The 23,167-nt window shown below is 35.2% G+C and overlaps 1 protein-coding gene across 8 annotated transcripts in view; it reads right to left on the bottom strand.

Moving 5' to 3' along the window:
- The window catches only part of SGCG (sarcoglycan gamma), a 119,540-nt gene that overhangs the window by 30,995 nt on the left and 65,378 nt on the right, over positions 1-23,167 (bottom strand). For all 8 annotated transcript variants that reach the window (XM_042839276.1, XM_042839273.1, XM_042839278.1 and 5 more), the window contains 2 exons: positions 10,836-10,937; positions 7,545-7,632 (listed from right to left, as the gene is read on the bottom strand). In XM_042839276.1, coding sequence (XP_042695210.1) covers positions 7,545-7,632; positions 10,836-10,937 — 190 coding nt within the window. The remainder of the gene's footprint in view (positions 1-7,544; positions 7,633-10,835; positions 10,938-23,167) is intronic.

The following is a 23,167-nucleotide window of genomic DNA, read 5'->3' on the forward strand; positions in this document are numbered from 1 at the left end:
CCTTTAATAAATGCGTTTATTCTAAGGCATGTGACCTTCCAGTTTTTCCAGTAGTGCATTGCCATAAATCTCTGCAAATGGGCACACTGCTAAGCTGTCTTCCTTTCTGTTTCTTCTCCTCACTCCTGACCCCCCTGGCTGGTTTTCCAAAGAAGGAAAGTCTTATGCTTCATGATTCCATTTTGGTATAAAAGCATTTGAAGTACTTCCCTTTTGTTGCTACCAAACCTTTGAGTTCCAGTGCAATATAAATGTAGAAGGATCTTTTATCAAAAACAAGGCCTGCCTGCTAATACTTACTCACAAAGACTTAACATCAACAAAATTGGTAGCATGTAGGTAAATTCTTCAAAACCAGTTAGCTCTGCCTAGCATTAAGCACTTCTAGTGCATCTTCAGATTTCATGGAAGAAGAGGCTTTCAAGCACTGAGTTTTTCTAATATCAGATCTTTTCTTATTCTCATACCATGTATAACTTTGATAATTTATGGCTGTCACCTGCTCTGTGTGCTTCACTTCCCTCCTACCACCCAGAATCATAGAAGTTTTGAACATAAGACAAAATCCCAAGTGCTTTGGGGTATTGCTATGCAATTGAATTTTTTAGTTGATTATTATATTAAAACACCTTATTTAAAATAAGATCTCATTAAAAGTGCATTAAAAATGTAATACTCCTACAGATTCAGTTCTAGTTCTGTAAGTAATAAAGTACCAATAAATGCAAAGCCATTACATTTAGAGTCATAAAATTAATCAAATTTTCATATGGAATGGTATGGAAGTGCCTGGTGATCTCTTATTGGAACAAATACATTATTACAGAGCACATGCAGCATATTGGGTATATACATTTTATCTCCGTATCATATATCTCTTATCACCTTAGAAGCATTTCCTACAAAGGATATAAGCACACCTTACTGCTAGCACTTCTTACACTTTGTTATTCCCTACAGTTGAACAAAAGCCTTTGAAAAGATCTTTGAAAATCTGGTTCTAAATGATCAGTGCAAACACTAATCATATATACAACTGCAACCCAATCTAGTATAATTTAGGTGGCAATATTTCTCCTTCTCAGTATGAGGTAACTGAATGTCTTTATACATCTGAACATTTTCATTGCTCTGTTTAAATATAAATAAAAACATGAAATACGTGATTGTAAAATTGATTACTGCATGTAGAAACAATGGCAGGAACAGATTACAGTGACTTGATTAAAAATATATGATGCCATCATTTCTGTTGTCATTCCTCAGCAAATCCTTGAAGTTTCTTGATAAAGATTATGGTTTAATTCTACAAGGTTCTTTATCCTTTAATACTATTAAAGAATACTTTATCTTCTGCATAATGAATAATTGCATTACCTTTTTTTCCTCCAATTATACTTTTTTTTTAAAAAGAAGCCGTGGGTTAATTTTCATAAGATCAACCCAATATTGTTCTTTAAGATTACTGCCTGTGTACGCCTGCTGGATCTGGGCATAAGACTCAAGGTGAGAGGACCAGTTAAACAGAAGGAGAATGACTCAGCTGCCAAAGCACAGCTGTTTAGTGCCATTATGTGTACTCTGGTATTCCCTGACCAGTTTTCAGCATATTATAGATGTCCCTGAGCACCTAAGACGAGAGCTAGGTCTGACCTGGGGTCTGTAAGTGTTCTCAGCCCTTGCAGAGTGCCAGATGAAGACAGAACCATAGACGGATGCAAGTCAGAAAGCACCTGTGGAGTTTGCTTCACCCAAATGCCAATGCACAGCAGGACCAGCTTGGCTGGAAATTAGCTCAGGGTGCTCAGGAGGAATGTTAACACCTCTAAGTAAAGGCTGTCCTCCCTGGGCAACCTGCTCCAGTGCTTAGCCATTTTAATAGTGATGTTTTCCCACACTTATGTCCAGTTATACTTTGTCTGACTGCAGCTATTGCCTCTTGCCACTGTTCAGTTCATTTTTCTGTGTGAAGAGTCTGGCTCCATCTTGCCTTTAGCCCTTCCCTGAGCAGCAGCAGGTAGCAATTAGAAGGCCATCTTCTCTGCAGATTAAAGTAAACATCACCTTCTTCAGCTTCTTATTTTTCATGTGCTCCCAGTCCCTGACCATATTAGTTATGCCCTGTGGGAGTCTCCCCAGTTTGCTGATAGCTGTGCCATGCTGGAGGAGGTGAAGTAAAACAGTATTCCAGCTGTAACCTCAGGAGGGGCATAATGCAGCCCAGAATGCTATTAGACCTCGTTGCCACAAGGGTACACTGCAGATACATATTCAACAGTTCACTAAGGTGGGGGCTTTTTTCTGCAGAAGGGCTCTAGCAACTTTTTTTTTTAGCTGCTAACTGCCATCCAGAGTTGAGTCACCTTTAAAAAGAAAGCACTGTTACACTTTATACCAGCGTTTCAGATATACTTAATTATCCAAATTCCATAAAAGATTTTAGTCACAATAAATTTCAGCTATTTTAAGTTAACCTTTATGAAGTCATCTAGCCTTAAACAGTGCCAATAATTCAATCTTCTTATTACTTTAAAGGAAGAAAGTACCAATTCGTCATATTTAGCATTAACTTCTATCCTGAAATTCTCCCCCAGTGACTTACATTAACACTTACTATATGATATGAAACAAGATATGTTGTTTGGGATTGTAAGTTTATTGAAGACAGCAAAAGTGGAGGAAGATATAAAGCATTTAATAATTTGATTTTCTTCACCTATTTTGAATTCCTTATTCCCACGAAAATAAAGGAGGCAGCGAAGGAATTACTCAGTTGAGTAATTGCTCTCTGACAAGAGCTAGGTATGCACAATCTGGTTCTTTTTCCATATAATAATTCACAAAAACACAATTTCCCAAATGTTAACTTCTTTACAGAACTAAACTGTCTTGACTTACACACAAGTTGTTTTTAATTCTTCAAGACACAAAAGAAGGGACAACACAAGACTCAAATCCCCTTGGACAGGTTAAACTTCCCCTTAACTGTGATGCTTACATATTTAAGCAACTACCTGATTGATTAACTTTTAGATCATTTTAAAGTTTGGTTTAAGTTAGCTTTGCTGACCCTGAAGATCATCACTTATTTCATCATAGAGATCATCACATTTGGGACCCAACAATCCGCTATGTTAAGCACCTTACTGCACATAGGATGTAAACACCCATGAATGGTAACCTTTTTCCAGAAGGGAATATCACTGAAGCCTATATATTAAACTGGTTGTAATGACTAAATCACTATTTATATAAGTAAGCTTTTGTGGAGAAATAGTTAGCTAGCTTTAACTTAAATGCACACTGATTACCACTTAGTATTTTCCATGATTTCTTCTAACATTTTCCAAAATTATAACCATTTAAATACACAGTGGTCTCACAAAAGTTTAAGAGTGTATGCATTTAATATAGAACAGAGACACATCTGTCACAAATTAAAACAGGAAATTAGGAAAAAAATAAGCAGCCACCTGCTATTCTCTAAATTTTGCCTGATCTGAGTCAACTAAGCTTTCCTTTTATATAAAGCTAGAATGTATGCCTTTATATGATCAGATTCATTGGCAGCTAAAAGCATTATACCCTGGAGGTAAAAGTCCCTACTTTCATCCTCTTGGAACAAATAATGTAAGCTCTTGATCATAGGAAGACTTAATCACCTCAAAAATACTTCAGTGAAGTTTGCAATTTATCTTTCTATTAATTACTCCTACGTTGTATCTTTCCTTCTTATAACCCAGCTGGACAGCAATTAAAGTTGTGCAAATAATAATCTTGCTGCAGTACAAAGATCTTCAAGAAATATTTTCTGGCTTTTATCTTAAAGATAAGAAAGAACTTACTTGGACAAAAATTAAGTTTTTAATGAAAGCCTTCTGGGAAAAGTAAAGAAGGAAAAGCTAAATGATTTTACAATGCTATTAATTAAGTCAAGTTTATAAAACTGGCTTCAGGGTTTTCCCTATAAAAACACCATCAAATTCCTCTTCCACACATCATGCTTCATTAACAGTGTTTTCTTCCTATTATGTCTCTAATGAAGAAAAATACCATTGCTTGAGAATGAAATATCAAAACGCTTATAAGAAAAACAGTAATGATTTGACATTGGGGAGTAGCAGTTTACAGATGGCAATTAACACCAATGAAAACATATCTTAGGTACTGACAAACATCTGCTTCCTCAGAATGTTGTTCCTGCCTGAAAGAAGAGGGTGGAATGGCTAAGATTGATGTGATGTACCTGAAAAGACTCTGTAGGCAGAATTCTGACTGTAATTCTGTTTTCAGACTGTATAAACCATTCTGAATTTTACCATATTCACATGCTTTCACAGTGGTGCTGATTTCATGTTTTAAAGTGTGTAACAGCTTCATCACATAGTTATCTAAATCAATTCCCTCTAGTTTTAATAATTTAAACTGAACTCATGGCCTGAAGATACTGACATCACTGTTTCTTGGTGCACTATTTGATAGAGCAGATTCTCAGCTACAAAACACTAGTTTTCAACACAATTACCACCATTAGCTGTGCATTTTCATCAGTGATGAACAAAAGCCTCCATGCATTCCAAAAAATCTGCACCAGTGGAGGTAACCCACTTTTGCCAAAGCTGTCCACCATGTAACTGGGCTCACATCCACTGCTTGGTCTCCATAACCGTTCAACAAGCTTTGATGAATGTCAGCAGGTGACAGTTTTTCTGTATGAAGGAACTCAGTATTTAGTTGCTATTTATTTGTTTGTTTTTTTTGTTTGTTTGTTTTTCTGACAGGCTGTTGAAAGTATTTGCATTCACTGAGGCTTCTGAAAGCAGTGTAATTATGGAACAAAGTCCAAAACATAGCAAAGTATGCAGCATTTATAAAGAGTCACAATGTCCAAATAATTTCTGCTAGAGGTATGCCATGCAGGTAAATTTAGGAGAATGTAAAAGTTTTCAAACAAGTGCTCTAAGGATAAAAGCTGCTCACATTTGAAGTGATTCATGACAGAAACCTTGTTCATTCTAGGATAATACATGTCTATTATTTCCATGTGAAGAATTCCATAGAAACTCTTCAAGATTAGTTTCACATCGCTCTTGCGACTTCTACTGAAGACACTATTAAAATCACATTTAATAAGTCTTTAGAATACTGAGTAGATCATCTGAATCACAATCTTCTGTAAGTTAAAAGGTATTTTTGTTATGATTTTATAAGTGATATTAGATTATATTGTCATCTTTGGAATGTTCTCAAACTTATGTATAAAACTGCTTCTCTGTGGTAACTGTTCATTCTGACAAGATGAAAGGAGTATTAAGAGGCAATTTCAGTATGCAGGCAATTGGTAAAGGCATTGATTCTTTAGCAAAGGCTTGTGCATATGAATTGAATTAGCTGCACAACTATTTTTCAGAATTCTTATAAGGGAACATCAACTTATATACAGACATTTTGACTGGCTATGAAGAACAGCTCAAAATATCAAGCTATTTGTAGATGGTCATTTACTCTGGTAGACTGTTGCTTGCACAAGTCACTGCTGCTTGACCACATCTTTAGATACTGAGATTTCTTTACAGTATTAACTTTTTATTGGCCATCCAACACTTTTCTACCAGTCTAAAATTATTATTATTTAACAGTAGTAATATTTGATGTCAGTATTTACAATGGTACCAATTACCCCAGTTATAATTACTTAAGACCAGTTATTAATGAATTTGATGAATAGAATTGCTAGTAAAAAAGAGATAACTTTGACATGAATGAATTTGAAGTAATATGTAAATACATTTTCAGCACTTTCTTTAGGTACATTTTGATTTTCTCTGTTTCAGTTTGTTATTGTACTCTCCAACCTAAATATATACTGTAGCAGCTCTCAAAAGAGCAGGCCAAAGTGATGTCAGAAGTTCCCTGCTTCACTGTTGAACCTGAGATGCTTTAATAGTCAGACTTCCTTTAAGATATTTGAAATGTATGTATTGTAGCTTAAACTCTACTTTTTCCTACTTGTTGTCTAAGCCAAATACAGCATGTCTGGACAGCACCAACTATTGGGCATTCCCTTGGGAACAGGTTAAGAGGCAGAATATCATAAGTGAAAACAAAATGACTTGTACATTACTGAGAATGTGGACAGAAGGATCAAGTAATACAAAGCAGAAAAAGAGAATTAAACTATCAGTGAAGAAAGAAAATACTAAATAGAAATGGTACTTGCTATAAAATAAGTCACTCTGGCCAAGACTGCTTCTGTTCAGCAGAAGACGCCCCTCTAAATACCACAATCCCAGTATGAACATATTGACTCTTCCCAGCCTATTGGGTATTCAGCTTGTAAGCCTTCTTTGATTAAGGTATCTCTGGATATCTACTGAGCATCTAGTTTTAATTCTTCAGGTATTTAAGAAAGCACATATCCATGTTTTTTCCATCGTGCACTTTTTTAATGCTCTCAGAAGAAGCTTATGTGGTGACTTAGAAGGGAGAAAGAGGAAATGAAAACAGAAAGGTCTGAAATTAGTTGTTTTCTTTGCAAAGCTTTGTTTTCTAAAGGTATGATTCATACTCAGTGTCCAGCACAATAATAAAAACACCTTTCTTTTCAGTAAAATACATCCTGTATGCTACATTCAGCATTGCAGCTCTCTTTGCTAATTAGAATTATACACTACAGGTGACTATTTCAGACTGCTCACATAAGGACCTCAATTATAGTACTTATCAGTGCCTGTATTTTTTTCCCTGCATTGCTTCTTAATTCTTTATGCAGAAATATCTCCATGAGAAGTGATGGATCTTCTTCCTACCAGTGGTAAGTCATGTTTTTGGATTGAAATATGGAGGAGCATTATCTCCATAGGGGCATCATTCCCTAAGTGCATTGTGAGTATATTAAAATATGGTAACAGAACTTAGTCTGGCAGAAATCAGAGCAGCTTTTTTCACTTTTATGGAAAAGAACCTACTAATGATGGGGTCACACATTTCCCAAGTGCCTACACTCAGGTCATAATATCCACACACGTATTTACAGCACAACATTTCTACCAGAAGTTACAGGTCATGCAGGTTGGACACAGCCTGTCAAAAAATTCATCAGGCTTTTGGGTTACTGTATGACAAGATTTTAACAGCAAGTTTTGCAAACTGGGCAGGGATGAAGTTGGACAAATTAGTGTGGTGTTAAAAGATCTGCTCTGCAGTCAGCCCTTCCCAAAGGGCACCCTGAGAACTTCTCATCAGGCAGGTTGGGAGCCGTATCTCAGCACAGGAGAATAGCCAGTCCCATGATGTGAATCCACAAGCAGAATGGAGCAGACAAATCACCTGCATATGTTCCATATCACTGAAATTTTGACCATGTGATATGTAAAGTTTTGGTCATGAAGTCACTGTTGTTATTTATTAAGTGGTAATCAGATTATTCAAATATAGCCAAACAATAATTTAAAAAAAAAAAGAGTCATGTTTAACTTTTTGTATTGTCCAAGATCCTTAGAAGTATTTATTAAAATATTTCTAAAAGTAATGATAAGACTTACCCACGTTTAATCTGCCTGTGACTTCTCCATTGGAATTGCGAGCATTCACAGTCACATTGTGAGTAGACTGGAGAAGCAGCGATGAGTCCTAAAGCATGGAGAAAAAACTGTAGATTCAGCAGAATGCTTAGAAAAAGAAAGCAATTCTCAAAATACATAGTCTCATATTCATATTACAACCATCATTGAAAGTGCTTTGCAGTTACAAAACTATCCACAAATGTTATCAAATAATTTGGACAAATATTTTTGATTATTTTAATGATATCAGATTTAAAATAAGAAAGCAATTACAGAGAATGTTTCCAGTGGCCAAAAACTACAATACTGGGCTGATGAACATGAATGATAACATATTATTTTTTGGAAAAAAAATTGTTTGAGTATTAAATTTACTACTTTTCCATACACGATTGAGACTTCCTGTAACATCGTGAACATTAGGGACAAAGAGGGTATTAGCAAGCTGCCTGTTTGTGACTTCAAAGGGGGTCCTCATTCCCAAATGAACAGGTGAGTTTCTAACTGCTGGAATATCGTAAACCATAGAGCATCTAGGTTGGAAGAGACCTCTAAGATCATGAAGTCCAACAGCCTCTTTCACATGTACGGTGTCTGGCAGTTCTGACTCAAGCCGGCATCTTGAAAGGTGAATCCTTGAATATCACTCCCAAGTCATGTTCCTGTTGTAATCTACTGCCTAGAGCATGAGTTAACCTGATAATTTTGTACACATTTTATGTGAAGTATTTTGCTATAAAAACTTACCCAGTAACACTGGTAAAAGCAATGCATGATTTGGAGTGCAACTTAGATATTTTTATTAAAATGGATGTAGGAAGATAGGCTATCTCAAAAGAAATTACTAAATGAGCAGGATAAATGAAATGTGCTTTATAAATTGTATCAGATAGCAGTTATAAATCATTATTGTTAGTTCATGAGTTATATCAGTCAACAAAGATCAGGTAAATATACTACGTTTAAGTACTGATGCTAAATCACCCACAGAGTTGGTCATCTCTGTTAAACTTACCCGACTGCTGTTCATTTAAAAAATGAATTACTCATTTGTGATATTGATTTTAAGTATGAATAAAGTATACTGTAGACCTGCTACTTCCACATGTTGTTGACTAATTAAAATTTAGTAACATATTTCTAAATGCATATCTTTCATCCTGCTATGAATATGTATAAGCTAAAATGAAATGGTATTGCCCACAACTCTGTGTTGCCGTAATGAAGGCATAAAGTTGTAATAGGCTCCAGAGATGATGCATAGCAAGTTGATTTTCTGCAACATATTTTCTTAGCACTTTGGAGGCCTCATTAGGTGAGAAAAGCTGTTAGAAAACTGCAAAGAGAAAACACTTAAGGCAAGAGAGAAAGCTGCTATGATAGCCCAATTCTCTAACAGATGAACTTAGTAAAAGAAGCCATAACAAATAAGCAACTTTATGATAATAAATATATAGAGTGACATTCAGGAGAGCAAGCTACAGGCAATTAAGCCTCTCTGGAGGCTTATGCTCAATCGAGTTTAAATGTTTTAAAAACAAGGAAGCAAGCTAACAAGCAAGCAAACAAACAAAATCCTGATGAACGATCAGTTCATAGGGGGCAGAGACATCCAGTAGCCTCCAGGCTATAATTAATACATGCTACTAATGATCACAATGGGTCATTAGACAGCTAAGCATATACTAGATGCTGCCACACCTCTTGCTTTCTATATTTTACTAAATCTACTAAAAGATGGAAGGAATATTAAAAGAGCACAAAGGACATCTGAACATTGCACAACTATTTTTCTGGGCAGAGGAAATGAAGTACCAGCTATGTTGGTTTTAAAAAGTTATGTGTCTTATTGGATAAACAACCTCCGGGGAAATTCATGTAAGCACATAAGCAGTGTTCCCACTGCTTCTGAGACAGAAGAGAACACAATATAAGAAACAAAGTGAAAATACAGATTTAGTAATAGGATCTCTATGTCTAAATGAACTGTTCTTCCTACTGGAAATATTTATTGCAGAAAGAGAGAAAAAAGAAGGCTAAACAAACATAAAGTACATTGGTATCGCTGGAATTTCAGTCATGGAGCATTTCAACCAACTCATTCTAAATTCAGCATTAACCATGTTATCTGATAAATTTATTTAATTTTTCTCTTGCTGTAGTGATTCCAATGCTTTCCCCTTAGTTTCAGAAGTCTCATACCTGAATGAGACTCATACTATTTCTTTCAATGACCTGATGAGGATGGTTATGTGTCTGATGGAATAAAAGAGTCAAATTTGGCTTTTAATCTCATTGAGGAAGACTTTATTCTGTGAAATATCCCACTGGTTGATTATATTGCTCATAACTGTTTGGTGAGTTTGGATGACAGAAGATATTTCCAAAAAAGTATTTCTTTTTGTTGTCAAGAAACCAATATTGCTCTCTCAGAATACCAATATACCTGTGTAAGTTTCAGTATTCATGTAAATAACTCAAAATTAATTCAGGTTCTTTCTTCTTAATCAAAATTAATTACTCCAATTGAAATCTGCCATACCACACTCAGTGTTTTAAAGTCAATCTGCTTAATAAATGCCTTCTTCGACCAAGTATGCTATTCATATTTTCCCCCAATAACAATACATTTTTCAGTCTATGTAAACAAAATGAAATCTTTCAGTTTAGTCATGTAAATTTTATAAATGTACTTATTTGAAGTGTCATACTTCTAATACTGCTGTGCAAGAATTGGCAAAAATTGAGTTTAGTAGAGAAATAATAGTTTTTCCTACGAGATCTTCTGATTTTATAGATATTTGAAGAGTTTTATGAGCTTTTAATGAATGAGTAAACAAAACATGCAGTTTCATGGGGTAGCATGTGTGAAAAATAGTCTCAATAAAAACAATAAACTTTCTATGCACTTCTAAAATTTTAGCATCACTTGTGTGCATTGACCTTCCTAATTCATTACTGACCACTTTTTAAGCATGTACCTACAAAGTAAAATTTGCAGCAATGTCAGAACAGTAACCCAATGATCATGCTTGTAAAATATTTATCGTATTCTTGTATCGTACATTCAATACAATGTTCATATATTTCTAAAAGACTCTTACAAGCACGGAAAAATGTGTGTATATAGTATGTATTTCATAAAATGTATATATATATATTTTTAGACATTATTTTTTCCTTGACAGGTACCTAGACTTAGCATAAATCCAACTGTTCATTACTGCATTAATTTTATTCCAGCACTATATAGAACAATTATTTGCTTACCACTCGAGAATGGATTTCTTTGGCATAAAGTGGGAATAAGAATTCAGATTCCCCTTCCAGACGAAGGCCTTCTTTTGTAACACGTAGATGTCCCATTCCTGTCTGAGGAGTAGAAGGAACAATTATATGCATTTTAATATTGTTGCTCTATTTATTTATTTCTTTTCTTTTCATAAACTGAACATTTCCAGAGCTCCCTGCCTCAAACCTATAGGTAAAAATACAACTCATTTAAAAAGGTGAGAATTTCTCATTTATTCCTGGTGCATTTTTCTTTAATGAATTCTAGCTTTCAAGAAACAGTGAAGTAGATATTTTTAAGGAAAAATACAATATTACAGTCATAATCTCAAAAGGAAGTGCTCTTGTACTGCCTGAGCTGAAATATCTTTTGTATCGTCCTTCTAAACATATTGTGAACAATGAAGTTTTACACAAAAAAGCTCAAAACCAAATCGTATGGTCAGTCATAACTCATCATCTATCAGTGGTATACTTCACACAGGATGCAATACTTTTAAGCCTATTGAAAAGACAAAGGGAGATTTTTATTTGCAACTGTTTTCAATAACGACTGTTTTTTTTAAACTCATTTTTCTTTCTCGGATCTGTTTCTTCTCCTCTGACTGTAGGCTAAGGCTCCACCTCTCAAACTATTACATTTCTTCCTGTTGTTTGCGAGTTCTTGTACCTTCCTCTTTCTCACCTAATCCCTCCCTCTCAATTTTAGCCCAGTTCCACTTTCTGCCCTTTTCAACCAATTCAAAACTTTTCTCTTTTCTTCACCATTACCACAGAATTGATAACATGAAAAATGAAGACTTCCAGATATCCCAAGGTATTTAGCTAATTTATAAAGGATTTGCCCCCTGCCCCACCAATACAAAAACTGGGAAAAATGTTGACAAAAAGTACTTCAGCCTTTACAACTCAGCCACACATGAAATTATTCCAAGTACAAATGGCCTAAATACACAAGAAGTTGGTGGGAGAGCTAGATTAAAACAAAAAATCCCAAAACAATTTCCATTCCAAAACACTTTTCTATTCCAAATATTTTATTTTATTTTATCCATTCCAAATACTTTTCTCTCCATGTAAGGAGAGATAAGGCAATATATGATAGGCCACTTATGATATATCAGTGACCTATTAGATAATTAATTAAAAAATACTGTTTTTCATCACAAAAAAAGGCTTTAGAAGACTGTGGTTATTTTCTAGTTTTGCATGTTCTCACTGATGAAATTAATTATTTCATATGCAAAACGTTAAGTAACATAACTAACCATCATTTGGTGAAAAATATTTTGTATTTATTCCTTTATAGGCTTGAAGAGAGATGAACAGAAACAAGCATGGCTCAAACTTTGTAAGGTATGAAATGTTTGTGTTAGTACATTCCACAGAAGAATACAATTGAGATTCCTATTCAGCATGGATTTATTTAAAGAAAGAGGCTTTTAAAATAGCTATTTATGGAATCTGTTATTTAGTTGCAAGTATTTTACTGCTTTGAAATACACGATGTACTGACTTTTCTCAATGGCACTAGATTCAATTTCTAAATTCTAGCCATTGCAAAGCTTTTAAAGAGTAGCTAGTATAAACTAACAGATCTCATGAGACAAAACTGAAATAATATCTATGATGAGCCACCTATGGCTTTTGTAATCAATTCCTAGGCACCACTGAGTGATATAGGGATATGTTTTTCCAACTTGCAATGCAGAACAAAGATAATTTCAACACTATAAAACACAGAGGTATTAAGACAAACAATTTTGAAAAATGTGATAAGAACATATTAGAATTTTTAAAAGAAATAACATTAACAAAAGCCTTTAATTTAATGAACTAAAGGTAGGATCTGATTATCTGCTCTCATCTCACGCCTTTTCACATTAGGTGAAAGGAGATTACAATAAACTTCATAAGGTTTAAACACCGTTGCTTATTTTTCCTGGAATATAAAGAACTAAATATGTAATATTAACACAGAATCATAGTATGATAGAATGGCTTGAGTTGGAAGGGACCACAAAGATCATCTAATTCCAAACCACTGCAGTGGGAAGGACTGCCAACCACTAGGTCAGACTGTCCAGGAACCCATCAAGCCTGGCTGCCCAGGGATGGGGCAGCCACAGCTTCTCTAGGCAGCCTATGCCTGTGCCTCACCACACTGAGTAACAAATTTCTTCAAAAACAGCAAACATTTTCTAATGGCTTTAAATTTTGCTGTAATTATTATTCTAAAAATGCTATATTGGCAAAATAATGCATTTGACATTAAAAATTATATACCACGTGGCAAAATATAACATTTTAACTTACATTCAAGCTCTTTTTTTTTTTTTCATTCAGTCACATCACTCAGGATTACTTTGTTTAGGTACTTCATGTAAGTCCTCAAGTATGTCTCTTTTTCACCAATATTCTACTGAACCATTGTCACAATACTCATGTTCCGAAATATTTGAGTAAGAGCCTCATCACCCATTCTCATCAATTGACCATGGGAAAATTCTATTATTCCCCACTGATAACAAACAAATTGGAGTTACACGGAAGGACAAGAGAGGGATTTAGGATAAACAGCCACCCTAATGCACTGATATCCAATGATTAGTTCCATAAAAAGAAAGAATATAATAGCAACACATCATGTTATTTCAACAACCATTCTGCTTCTCACGTGACGACTTAAGATAAGTCAGTTATTATTTACTGAGTATTGAGACTTCCTTGGTGATAAATAATGTTGCTGGTTTTGATTTCAAAGATTTGATCATGTTCTTATTCAAGTCCTTGAATGAAAATATTTCTATTGACCTGAGGAAAGAGTCCAAAGGTAAGTTAGATGCAGACTTTAATGCAGTTATATCATATGAGAGAGAAAAAAAGAGAATGTTTCATTAAACACAGCAGATGTATGGCAAGCCTGGACTTCTGTTATCCTGATGGTGGTGACTGTCAATACCTGAATGTGCCAGTCCTGATCTCTAATACACCACTGTGCATATCATCCTGAGACTCCTATGTTGTTTATTTACCCAAAGCTCTCAGAAAAGCACGTACTAAGCTATATAGGAGAATAAAATGGTATCTCTCTGTAGACACTGAGCAGATTTTGCAGCTGCTGCAAGCTTACTGACATGGGAACTGCTAGCAGCTACTAAAACCTTATACAGTAAAGATGCAGTTCAGCATTAATGTTTGCAATGGTGGAATCAGTTATTCATTTCAAAACTGGAAGATACTAACTGAAGTAACAGGATGCCTTCCAGTGCAGTAGAAAACTTTTTTATTGCTTGGAAATGCTCCTGAGTACATAAAGACTTGTAGAAAGAGAGACAAGTGATTCTATAATAAATGCAAGCTCTGAGAGTATTCAAGCCCCATAATAGCTCCAAAGAGACCAAAAGTCTCTTTGATTCAGAATCTTGGTCTAGGATATTTGACTGCTCTTCAATCAATTACCTCCATAGAGGTACTCCAAGCTGTCTAAAATAAGAAGCGACCACTACTAACATCTTAGCTAAGGCCATTACACTATGGAGCATTTGCATGGGAAGACCATCTTGGATGGACTGTCATTCTCTTAGACTCTGGAACATGACCAATGTGAAATATTTTTCATCTGAAATCATAGGGAAGCAGTTGTGTGCTCCACAAGTCCAATAGAGATGTCCAGTATGTCCACAAGATGTGAAAAAGTCCTTCCATTTCTTCCAAAGGATAGTAAAGGACTGAGTCCCTCAAGACCAAAAAGATCCAAAACACTCCTGATGGGCCTGGTGGTATGTCCCTCTTTTGCCAACAGATGTATGCCTTTACAAAAGTGCAGAAATGACTTAACAAGGTAAATTTGGCTGGATTGGTATGGCTGGCACAAAAAGGACTGTCTTCTCAAAGCATGTCACCTTCTCTGAGTTGCTGTCATGGTAGAACCTGTTGCTCTAGCTGATGGTCACTGGTGGGTAAGGAAAGAGTAACTGATGTCCTCTACTTGGAGTTGTGCAAAGTATTTGATGCTGTCCCACATGACATCCTTATCTCTAAAATGATGAGACATGCATTTGGCAGATGTATAACTTGATGAGTAAGGAATTGCAGGACGGTTGCACTCAAAGGTCTGTGGTCAATAGCTTGATGTCCAGGGAGAGATCAATTATGTGTGGTGTTCCCCATGAGTTGGTGTTGGGACCAACCCTATTTGCATCTTCCTTAGTGACATGGACTGTAGAATTGAGTGCACCCATTTTCCACATTGAGTGGAATTGAGTGAAAGCAAATCTGCAAATAATACCAAGCTGTGTAGCAAGTACTCAGCATACTGGAGGGGGAGGATGCCAATCAGAGGGAACTTGACAGGTTCAAGAGGTTCAACGCCTATGTGAACCTCACGTAGCCCAATGTGCAAGGGTATATGGGTCAGGGCAATCCTAATACATGAATACAGGCTGGAAGATGAGTGGATAAAGAGCAGTCCAGTGGAGAAGGGCTTGGAGGTACTGGTGGAGCAAAAGCTTGACATGAAGCAGCATTGTGCCCTTGCAGTCTAGAAAGTCAGAGCTGCATCAGAAGAAGCACGACTAGCAAGGCGAGTCTCATATTCTCCCATATCTGCTCTGGTTTTGTGAAGACCCACCTGCAGGACTGCATCCACATCTGGGGCCTGAAGGATAATAAAGAAATCGATGTGTTAGAGTGTGTCCAGAGGAGGGTCACAAAGATGATCAAGAGGACTGCAGCACTTCTCCTATGAAGAAAGGCAGAGAAACTTGGATTTGTTTAGCTTAGAGAAGTCTTTGGGGTGACATTTATACCCAGCTTTCGATACTGAAGGGGGCTAGAGGAAGTATGGGGAGAGACTCTATCAAGGAGTGTAGTACCAGTAGAAAGGTAATGGTTTTAAACTAAAGGAGCGTAAATTCATATTAGACATCAGGAAGGAATTCTTCACTATGAGGATGGTGAGACACTGGAACAGGCTGCCTGGAGAAGCTGTGGATGTTCCATCTCTGGAGGTGGTCAAAGTCAGGCTTTGGATAACCTGATCTAGTAGATGTCTCTGCATATTGCTGGGGGTTGGATCTTTAAGGTTCCTTCCAACCCAAAGCATTTTATGATTCTATGACCAAGAAAGTCGCATGTAAAGAGATGCATGTAACTTTGGGAGTATCAAAAGTAGAAACAAGCAACTGTAACTCCAGGGCTCTTGCACTCATAATGACTTGCTCAGCTGAGAATCATTCAGACTATTGCTTAAAGATTCAGAAGAGAATCAAATGTACATTCAGGATTTATTTTCCAAGCCAATGTAATAATATAGAAATCTCCTATTGTAGGCACGCAGCCTTTAGAAATGAGATGAGGGATAAGGAACTTTCATTCATTCAGTTTATTGTGTTTCTAGACATCTAAATTCAATCAGTAACTTTAACCTGCATTTTCCTTCCAACATACAAACTGATATACATGTACTCACTATATTGGAATAACCACTACTCTAATTGTATCATATCATCACAGCTTCTGCACCTTCTCAGTCTGTTACTCTCACACTCTTCTAAGTAAAGGAAAATAAACTTGTGGTCTATCTATCAGTTAAGAGATGTAAAAAAAAAAAAAAAAAAAAAAGCATGTATTCCAATTTTGGGAAAAAATCGAATACTGGAAAGAAAAGCACATCCACATTTTCGGATGGCTGAAACAGTAAAATCATTTGTTTTAACACACACTCATCTCAAATTTAAGTATTTCCTGTCTCAGAATTCAGTTCAGCTTCCTGAGTATTCCACATTTTCTGAACAAAAAGTTCACACATACTTTAGTTGCCAATAATAATATTCACTCCAGAGTAGATTAGATGCAGTATTTCCATGCAGGTAAATACTTTTTCTTACTTACTGAATACTTATATTGTATGTTTAGGTCAACCCAGGGAAAGACCTTGGCAAGTTCAAACTGAAACACCATTTGTTGTGCCCCAAAGGTAGCTCAATTAATGGCTTTATAGATCCAGCTTTCACTGCAGTATTTCTTGCAGCTATTACTATTTAGAGAACTTGCTTTGCAAACAAGAGTGCACTGTTTCATTGAGATAATAGGGCTGTGGGTAGAGATTGTTAAAGAGCAATCAGCAAAAACAGGATTGGTAATGAATCTGATGAAACTCTCTGTTTGACTTACAATATCTATTTTCGTGCTAAGTACGTGCTTGGTATAATAACATTACTGATGCCTCATCTCATTTTCTTTTGCAAGGACTCTGTTTCCTGAGCTCAGATGGAAAAGGTTATCCAACTTTTGTTCTCAGACAATAATGGAACCTTTTCTGTCAAGAATATTGGTCAAATCAGAGCAGTTAGCAACAGCAAGCATTCCTGGTACAGAAGTTAATCCCACCTGAACCACAAAGAGTTGGATAAAGCTTGAAACACAACTTTCAGATGTGCTTAGAATAAGAGCTGGTAATATTCCACAATCTAGAAAAGTAGATGGCCATTCAGAGCTCAAGAATTTTGTAAGGAAATGGCTATGGAAGATGCCGGAAACATTTTTCTTACCTTTGATGAGATTCCTTTTATAAAATACAGTTAATATTTATGATGCAGAGTTTCAAGGTACTTTCAGGTAATTTTCTGTCGTGACACACAGAATAGCAGTCCTTCTGAAATCAATATTTAACTATTTATATATTTAACTATTAATTAATTAATATTTAACTATTACAAGTACTGCTCAAGAGGAAAAAACCAGCTTCTCAAAACAGCTTCATGTCCAGCTTCATTTTCTTTTTTAGCAAGGACCAAGCTCTTTCTCTACTTCAGATTCAAAGCTGGATAATTGCTAATAAAAATCCCATTACATTTGGCATTATACTCTCTGTGACTGGTTTAGTCAACTTTAGAAATACATGCTGCTGTTATGCATATTTATCCAGGAATGGAGTTTGTTATAAATCGTCTAATTAATCTGTAATTGTAACATTTACAATCATGCAGCTTAGCCAAAGAAAAGGAATTAGATTTCTCCTATTCGTAAAGCTTGGCAAAAGGATTTTTTTTTTTGAATAATACATTTCTTGAGTATCTCTGGTGAATAAGGGATATTTGCATGGTGTATGTGATTACAGAGACTCTGGATTTATTCAATAATGTAATCCTATCATTTGTACTAGGGGACAAATCATCTTTGGGTCTCAGCACCTTCTGTAAGTACACAGTGTCAGACATCTCCAGCCTGACAGAATTTGCTGTCTAAATAGCCAGGATGACAAAAATGTGAGATGAGAAAAGGACAAAGACACATCTCTCAAGCAGCCCTGCTGAAGAAGTCTGTGTGAAATGAATGAATTACATATTTTCTCGTGCTTTGTCTTCCAGCTATAATGAAGATTTTAAAATTATATACTCATATTAAATGGTAATGACTGCAATTATAAATAATTAATCTCTAATAACAACCCGATCCATATAGGTATTTTTGATAGAAAAATAAAATCACCTTCTATAATGGTTCTCCAATGACATTATTGATAAGAAAATTGTTGTCGTTCCTACAGAGCACAACGGGAATCTACTTCTTTTTCAGTTTTCCATACAGTGCATCATAGTAAATCCTGGTGTGGAACTGACAATAATACTTCCTTTACCATAGTGGCATTAATACAGCTAAATGCTATGAATTAATAACACGATAGCTTAATATGTATATTGTATACATTAATTATACCATACTTCTAATAAATAATAGTAATGACGAAGAAATTAAGTATGAAGTTGAAAATGATGAGAGCTTTTTGCAACTCTCTTTTAGTTATATTTAGAATTTTTTTCCACAAGTGGTACAAATCCTTGCCCTACTCTGTAGCTATGATCTGATCACACATTTTCAAAGATATGATGCCTTTTTTTTTCCAATTTTGGATAGAGATGAATTAAGAAAACTTTGAAAAGCACATGAATGTTTTGTACTTGTGAAGCCAACATTTTAAAATAGAAAGTAAAGGGAAAGCTTCATGACATATTTCCCAACACAGTTAATGAGAACTTTGTTTACATCCTAACTCTATATTAATTAAATTATATTTATACATTATTGAATACATTTTCCCTACAACCACATATAAAGAAATAAATATTTAGAAAAGTGTAGTAAACAGGCACATATGAGGCTATTTTAAGAGTGGAGAAATATGAATTCTCAGAATCATTTTGTTTGAGCAGGCAACGAAGGACAGACCAGCTTTTCAACTGGAAGAAATTTTAAAAGCTATAGAAAAAGTAATTTCTTTCAAATATATGAGAACATTGCAAGATGTACACAGCTTATTACAGAGATGTTATCTGTACTAAAAGTGGAGGACAACTAATCAGACTTCAAAAAAATGGATGAAACGGGTAATGTAAATGTTAGTTAATTAATGAAGAACAAGGTGTGAAGATCTCGTACTGAACTTTGAAAACCAAGAACAAAAAGGTTTTTCATTTATTTCTGTGGGCATGACAGGTAGATTTCTTAAAGCAAGCAAACAAGCAATTGGAAAGCTTGAGTGGAACAAACTGGAGCAGTGGTGGATTTGGGGATTTGTAAAAACAGTAGTAAGGCTACTAGTAAAATCTTTATTACACTCAAAACATCTTCAAAGACATGTAAAGGTATCACGGAAACCACTGGTTTCCTTTTTAATTTGAATCAGGGAAAAATAAAGTACAATTTAGCCAAAGGATACTGTATGATTCTGAAGAATGATACATTCTGTTCTTTGTTTCCTACATACTCATCCTCTTAAAAAAAAAAAAAAAACCAAAAAAAAAAACAAAAAACCAAAAACACCAAAAAAACCCACCTGTAAATTATAGAGTTTCTATTGAGAATAAGAGAGAGAATCAATGGAATCCCAGAAGTATGGTTCATTATTAATACTCCTAAAATTGTCCCGCAGGCAGATCTCTATAGTTAGGTAAATGGATTTCTAATTCTAACCTTACCAAATGGGAATACTTATGTGGAAAACTGATTGTTAGATAATATCCACTGCTCTTTTCTAATCTTTTGGTGCAAAAAGGTCCCAGTCTTGATGGAGGCCCCCCTGCGCCAAGCACTGCAGAAACGCAGTGCATGTATTAGCTGTGAAGACCAGTAAGACAGACAACACATAAAGAGGAACATGACATATAAACAACATAAATAAACACTGGGAGCCATCAATAATGTAAACAAACAGAGAGAGCCACTATTTGAGAAGAGTAATTACTTTCCTGTCTTACCAATTTCCACTGGAGCTGAGTAGGCTCAGGTCATTTTAGTGTTCGACTCAAAACTGACACTTCCCACATTGAAAAGCAGCAATTGAGAATCCGCATGTTTCTGATCTGATGGCAGGATTTCGTGCATGAAATCACTTGTATGTAGAGCACAGAAATTTAACAGTTTGTCCAATTTCTCCACCTCACAGCTATTTCAGTCGGTTGGGTTTGACACTTTAGGTTGAGTGGAGAGTAGATGTGTGCTGCTACGTGCTTCAATGGCTTTATTCCAATGGAGGTTCTCTGGAAGTCCCTGATCCAATATTTTGTTTTCATCAGTGTCTTCTACCTCAATCATTCTGCATCATCTCTCGTTATTCTGAGAAATGTTACTGTAAATCTTCACTGATTCTGTGAATCTCTGTAACAGCGTTGTTGAGTATATGACTATCTAAAGATACATAAGAAGACTTCAAGAAAGGTAACCTCTGTAATGAAGTCAGCTGACAGAACTAGGAAAAAAACACCACATATAAAGTTTCATGGACTTATGTCACTCCTGAGCTCCATGAATTCTAAGTGCCATCAGGCCTATTGTTCATCATTACTATTTCCTACAGCAGAATATCTCCAATTGCTCTTGGGAGCAAATATACACGTAAGAAAAAAGTAGTTGCATGTTAGAAGTTACTAATTGCATCATGACACAGCAAAGAAGATATGCCAGGCCAAGAGACCAGAACTTCTGCTATTCCTTTGGCAGAGGGTTTGTCAAAATGTCATTTAAATTTGTAACTTAAAATTAGCAAAGCAGCATCAGCATTTGAAATAAAGCTCTCATGATTTCACTTGCTTGTAAATTTGCACGTACACTAAAATCAGCATTTTAAAAAAATCTTAATCAGTATTATGAATTAATCCAATAACTGTAAACTTAGATTTATTTTTATTTCAGCAACTATTCTTTCATACATTTTACATACTAACGATCTGATTTGTAATATAATTTAGGTTAATCAAAACCACAGATCACACTACAGAGAAGTTCAAATTTCTTGGATAACTGATTTTCTGGAGTATGGAGTTCCGACATTTTTTTTCAGCTATTATTTTTTCCATAAAACAATTAGATATTCATTCTCATTGTCTTTATCAGATAGTAACTGTGATCCAGTTGGAGCAAATTATATCTAACTTAATTGAAAAATGGAAAAATAGAACTCTTCAGGATGGTTCAGAGTGGAAACTACAGAATATTGGTGTTCTGATATGAGAAGTCTTCAGTAAAAAATAGGATTAGGATTGGTGAATAATTAAATATTTTTTATTTTACTTGACTATTAAAAATGTAGCATCTTCAAAATGGCAACTAATTCAGTGAAGCATACATTTTTAATGATGAAGTGCATAGGAAAGCTGTACAGGTTCATTAGCAGATGTCTTTTTAGTGAAGGAAAACTCTTGCTGTGAAAGACTGTTCTTTATCATACACTTTTATTGCTGTCTAGTCTGGTTTTAAATGTTCCAAATGATTGGTCACCCACAATTTAATAGGACATGCTATTGTACAGTCTAGTAAGTCACGCTGTCAGAGAGTGTTATTTGATTTCCAGTTGAAAAAAAATCACCTTTCTTCATCACATTCTTAGTTTCATATTTTTCAATTTCCTTAAGCAATCTTTTCCTTCTTTAGTGCCTGAACTTATAAAGTGGTTAAATAGTTGTTCAAATAATTATTTAATTACATAGTAAGTTAATGTCTTTCAAACTACAACTGCTACTACTCAAAATAGTCATAGACAATGAGAGTGTGAAATCACAGTAGACACACCAGAGGAGAATTACTGCATCTTCCAATGTTAAAAATGTTATGCAAATGTTATACAAATATATATATAAATATATATACAAATATATATACAAATATATATAAAAGGTTGGTGGCCCTGCCTGTGGCAGAGCAGTTAGAACTTGATGATCTTTTGGGTCCCTTCTAAGCCAAACCATTCTATGATTCTATGATCCTGTGATCTAGACCTGTATCGTTATCTACCAACTAATGCATACATAAAGCTAGTTAACTTGCTTGGTATAAAGTTACCTCTTCAATATTTCCTCATACAAATGAATGTAAATAAATTGACATTGCCTTATGGAAAACTTCACAAAATAATTTAAAAGATCAAATTTAATACTTTGTCTACAGGGAATATTAATTGCACAAGAACTAAAAAAGATTAGCAAAGTGGAAGACCACTCTCTAGTCAACAAATACAGAGATCTTCCCAATTCCCATTGTCTATGTCAGTATGTCTACCTGAAGTGAAGATACAAGAGCAGGTTAAAATTTAGAATCATAGAATCATAGTCGTTTGAGTTGAAAGGAACCTTTAAAGATCATCTGGTTCAAATCCCCTGCAATAAACAGGGCAAGAGCCACGATCAGAATACATCTTGATGAACTGCATCTTGAGTGCTTGGCATCCATATACAGTTTGCTGCTGCCATAAGGTGATCACAGATTGCTGTAAGGCTTAGTATTCGGTCTTGACGTTCTCCTCATTAGTGACCCAGACTCAGGTCATGTTTAACATGGATGGCAGAAGAACATTATATTGAGTGCAGATTCAGGTCATGTTTAACTCACAGTGAAGATAAAGCTCTGAAGACCTGTCTGCCTGATTTCATAATTGAATTAATGTGCGGTTTCTGAAAAAGATGTTCTGTTACATTAGAGATGGTGATCCTCTGCTCAGGTGTATTTTTCATACTTGAGTTTGAGAGCAGTATGATAACAATCTATAAATTCAACAGTGATCACTATTAAAGGTGAAGTTCTGAGGAACTGACTAACAATTTTATATGTTACAATAGGGTAGGGCAGCTGAAGATGATTACATTCAGGAGAAAATATGAAATCAGCCTCATGAGCGTTGTTTTACCTAAGGAATATAAAGATAATGGAAAGTAAAATGTGAAAAGATAAAAACAAACAAACAAACAAAAACACCCACCACAGAAATCACAGGTTTGCAGCAATGCAAGCAAAAGATTATAAAAGATTATAAAAAG

Source organism: Centrocercus urophasianus, unplaced genomic scaffold, assembly GCF_019232065.1.
Source record: "Centrocercus urophasianus isolate 14NV4802_14NV808 unplaced genomic scaffold, USGS_Curo_1.0 seq_9, whole genome shotgun sequence".
Lineage (NCBI taxonomy): Eukaryota > Metazoa > Chordata > Aves > Galliformes > Phasianidae > Centrocercus > Centrocercus urophasianus.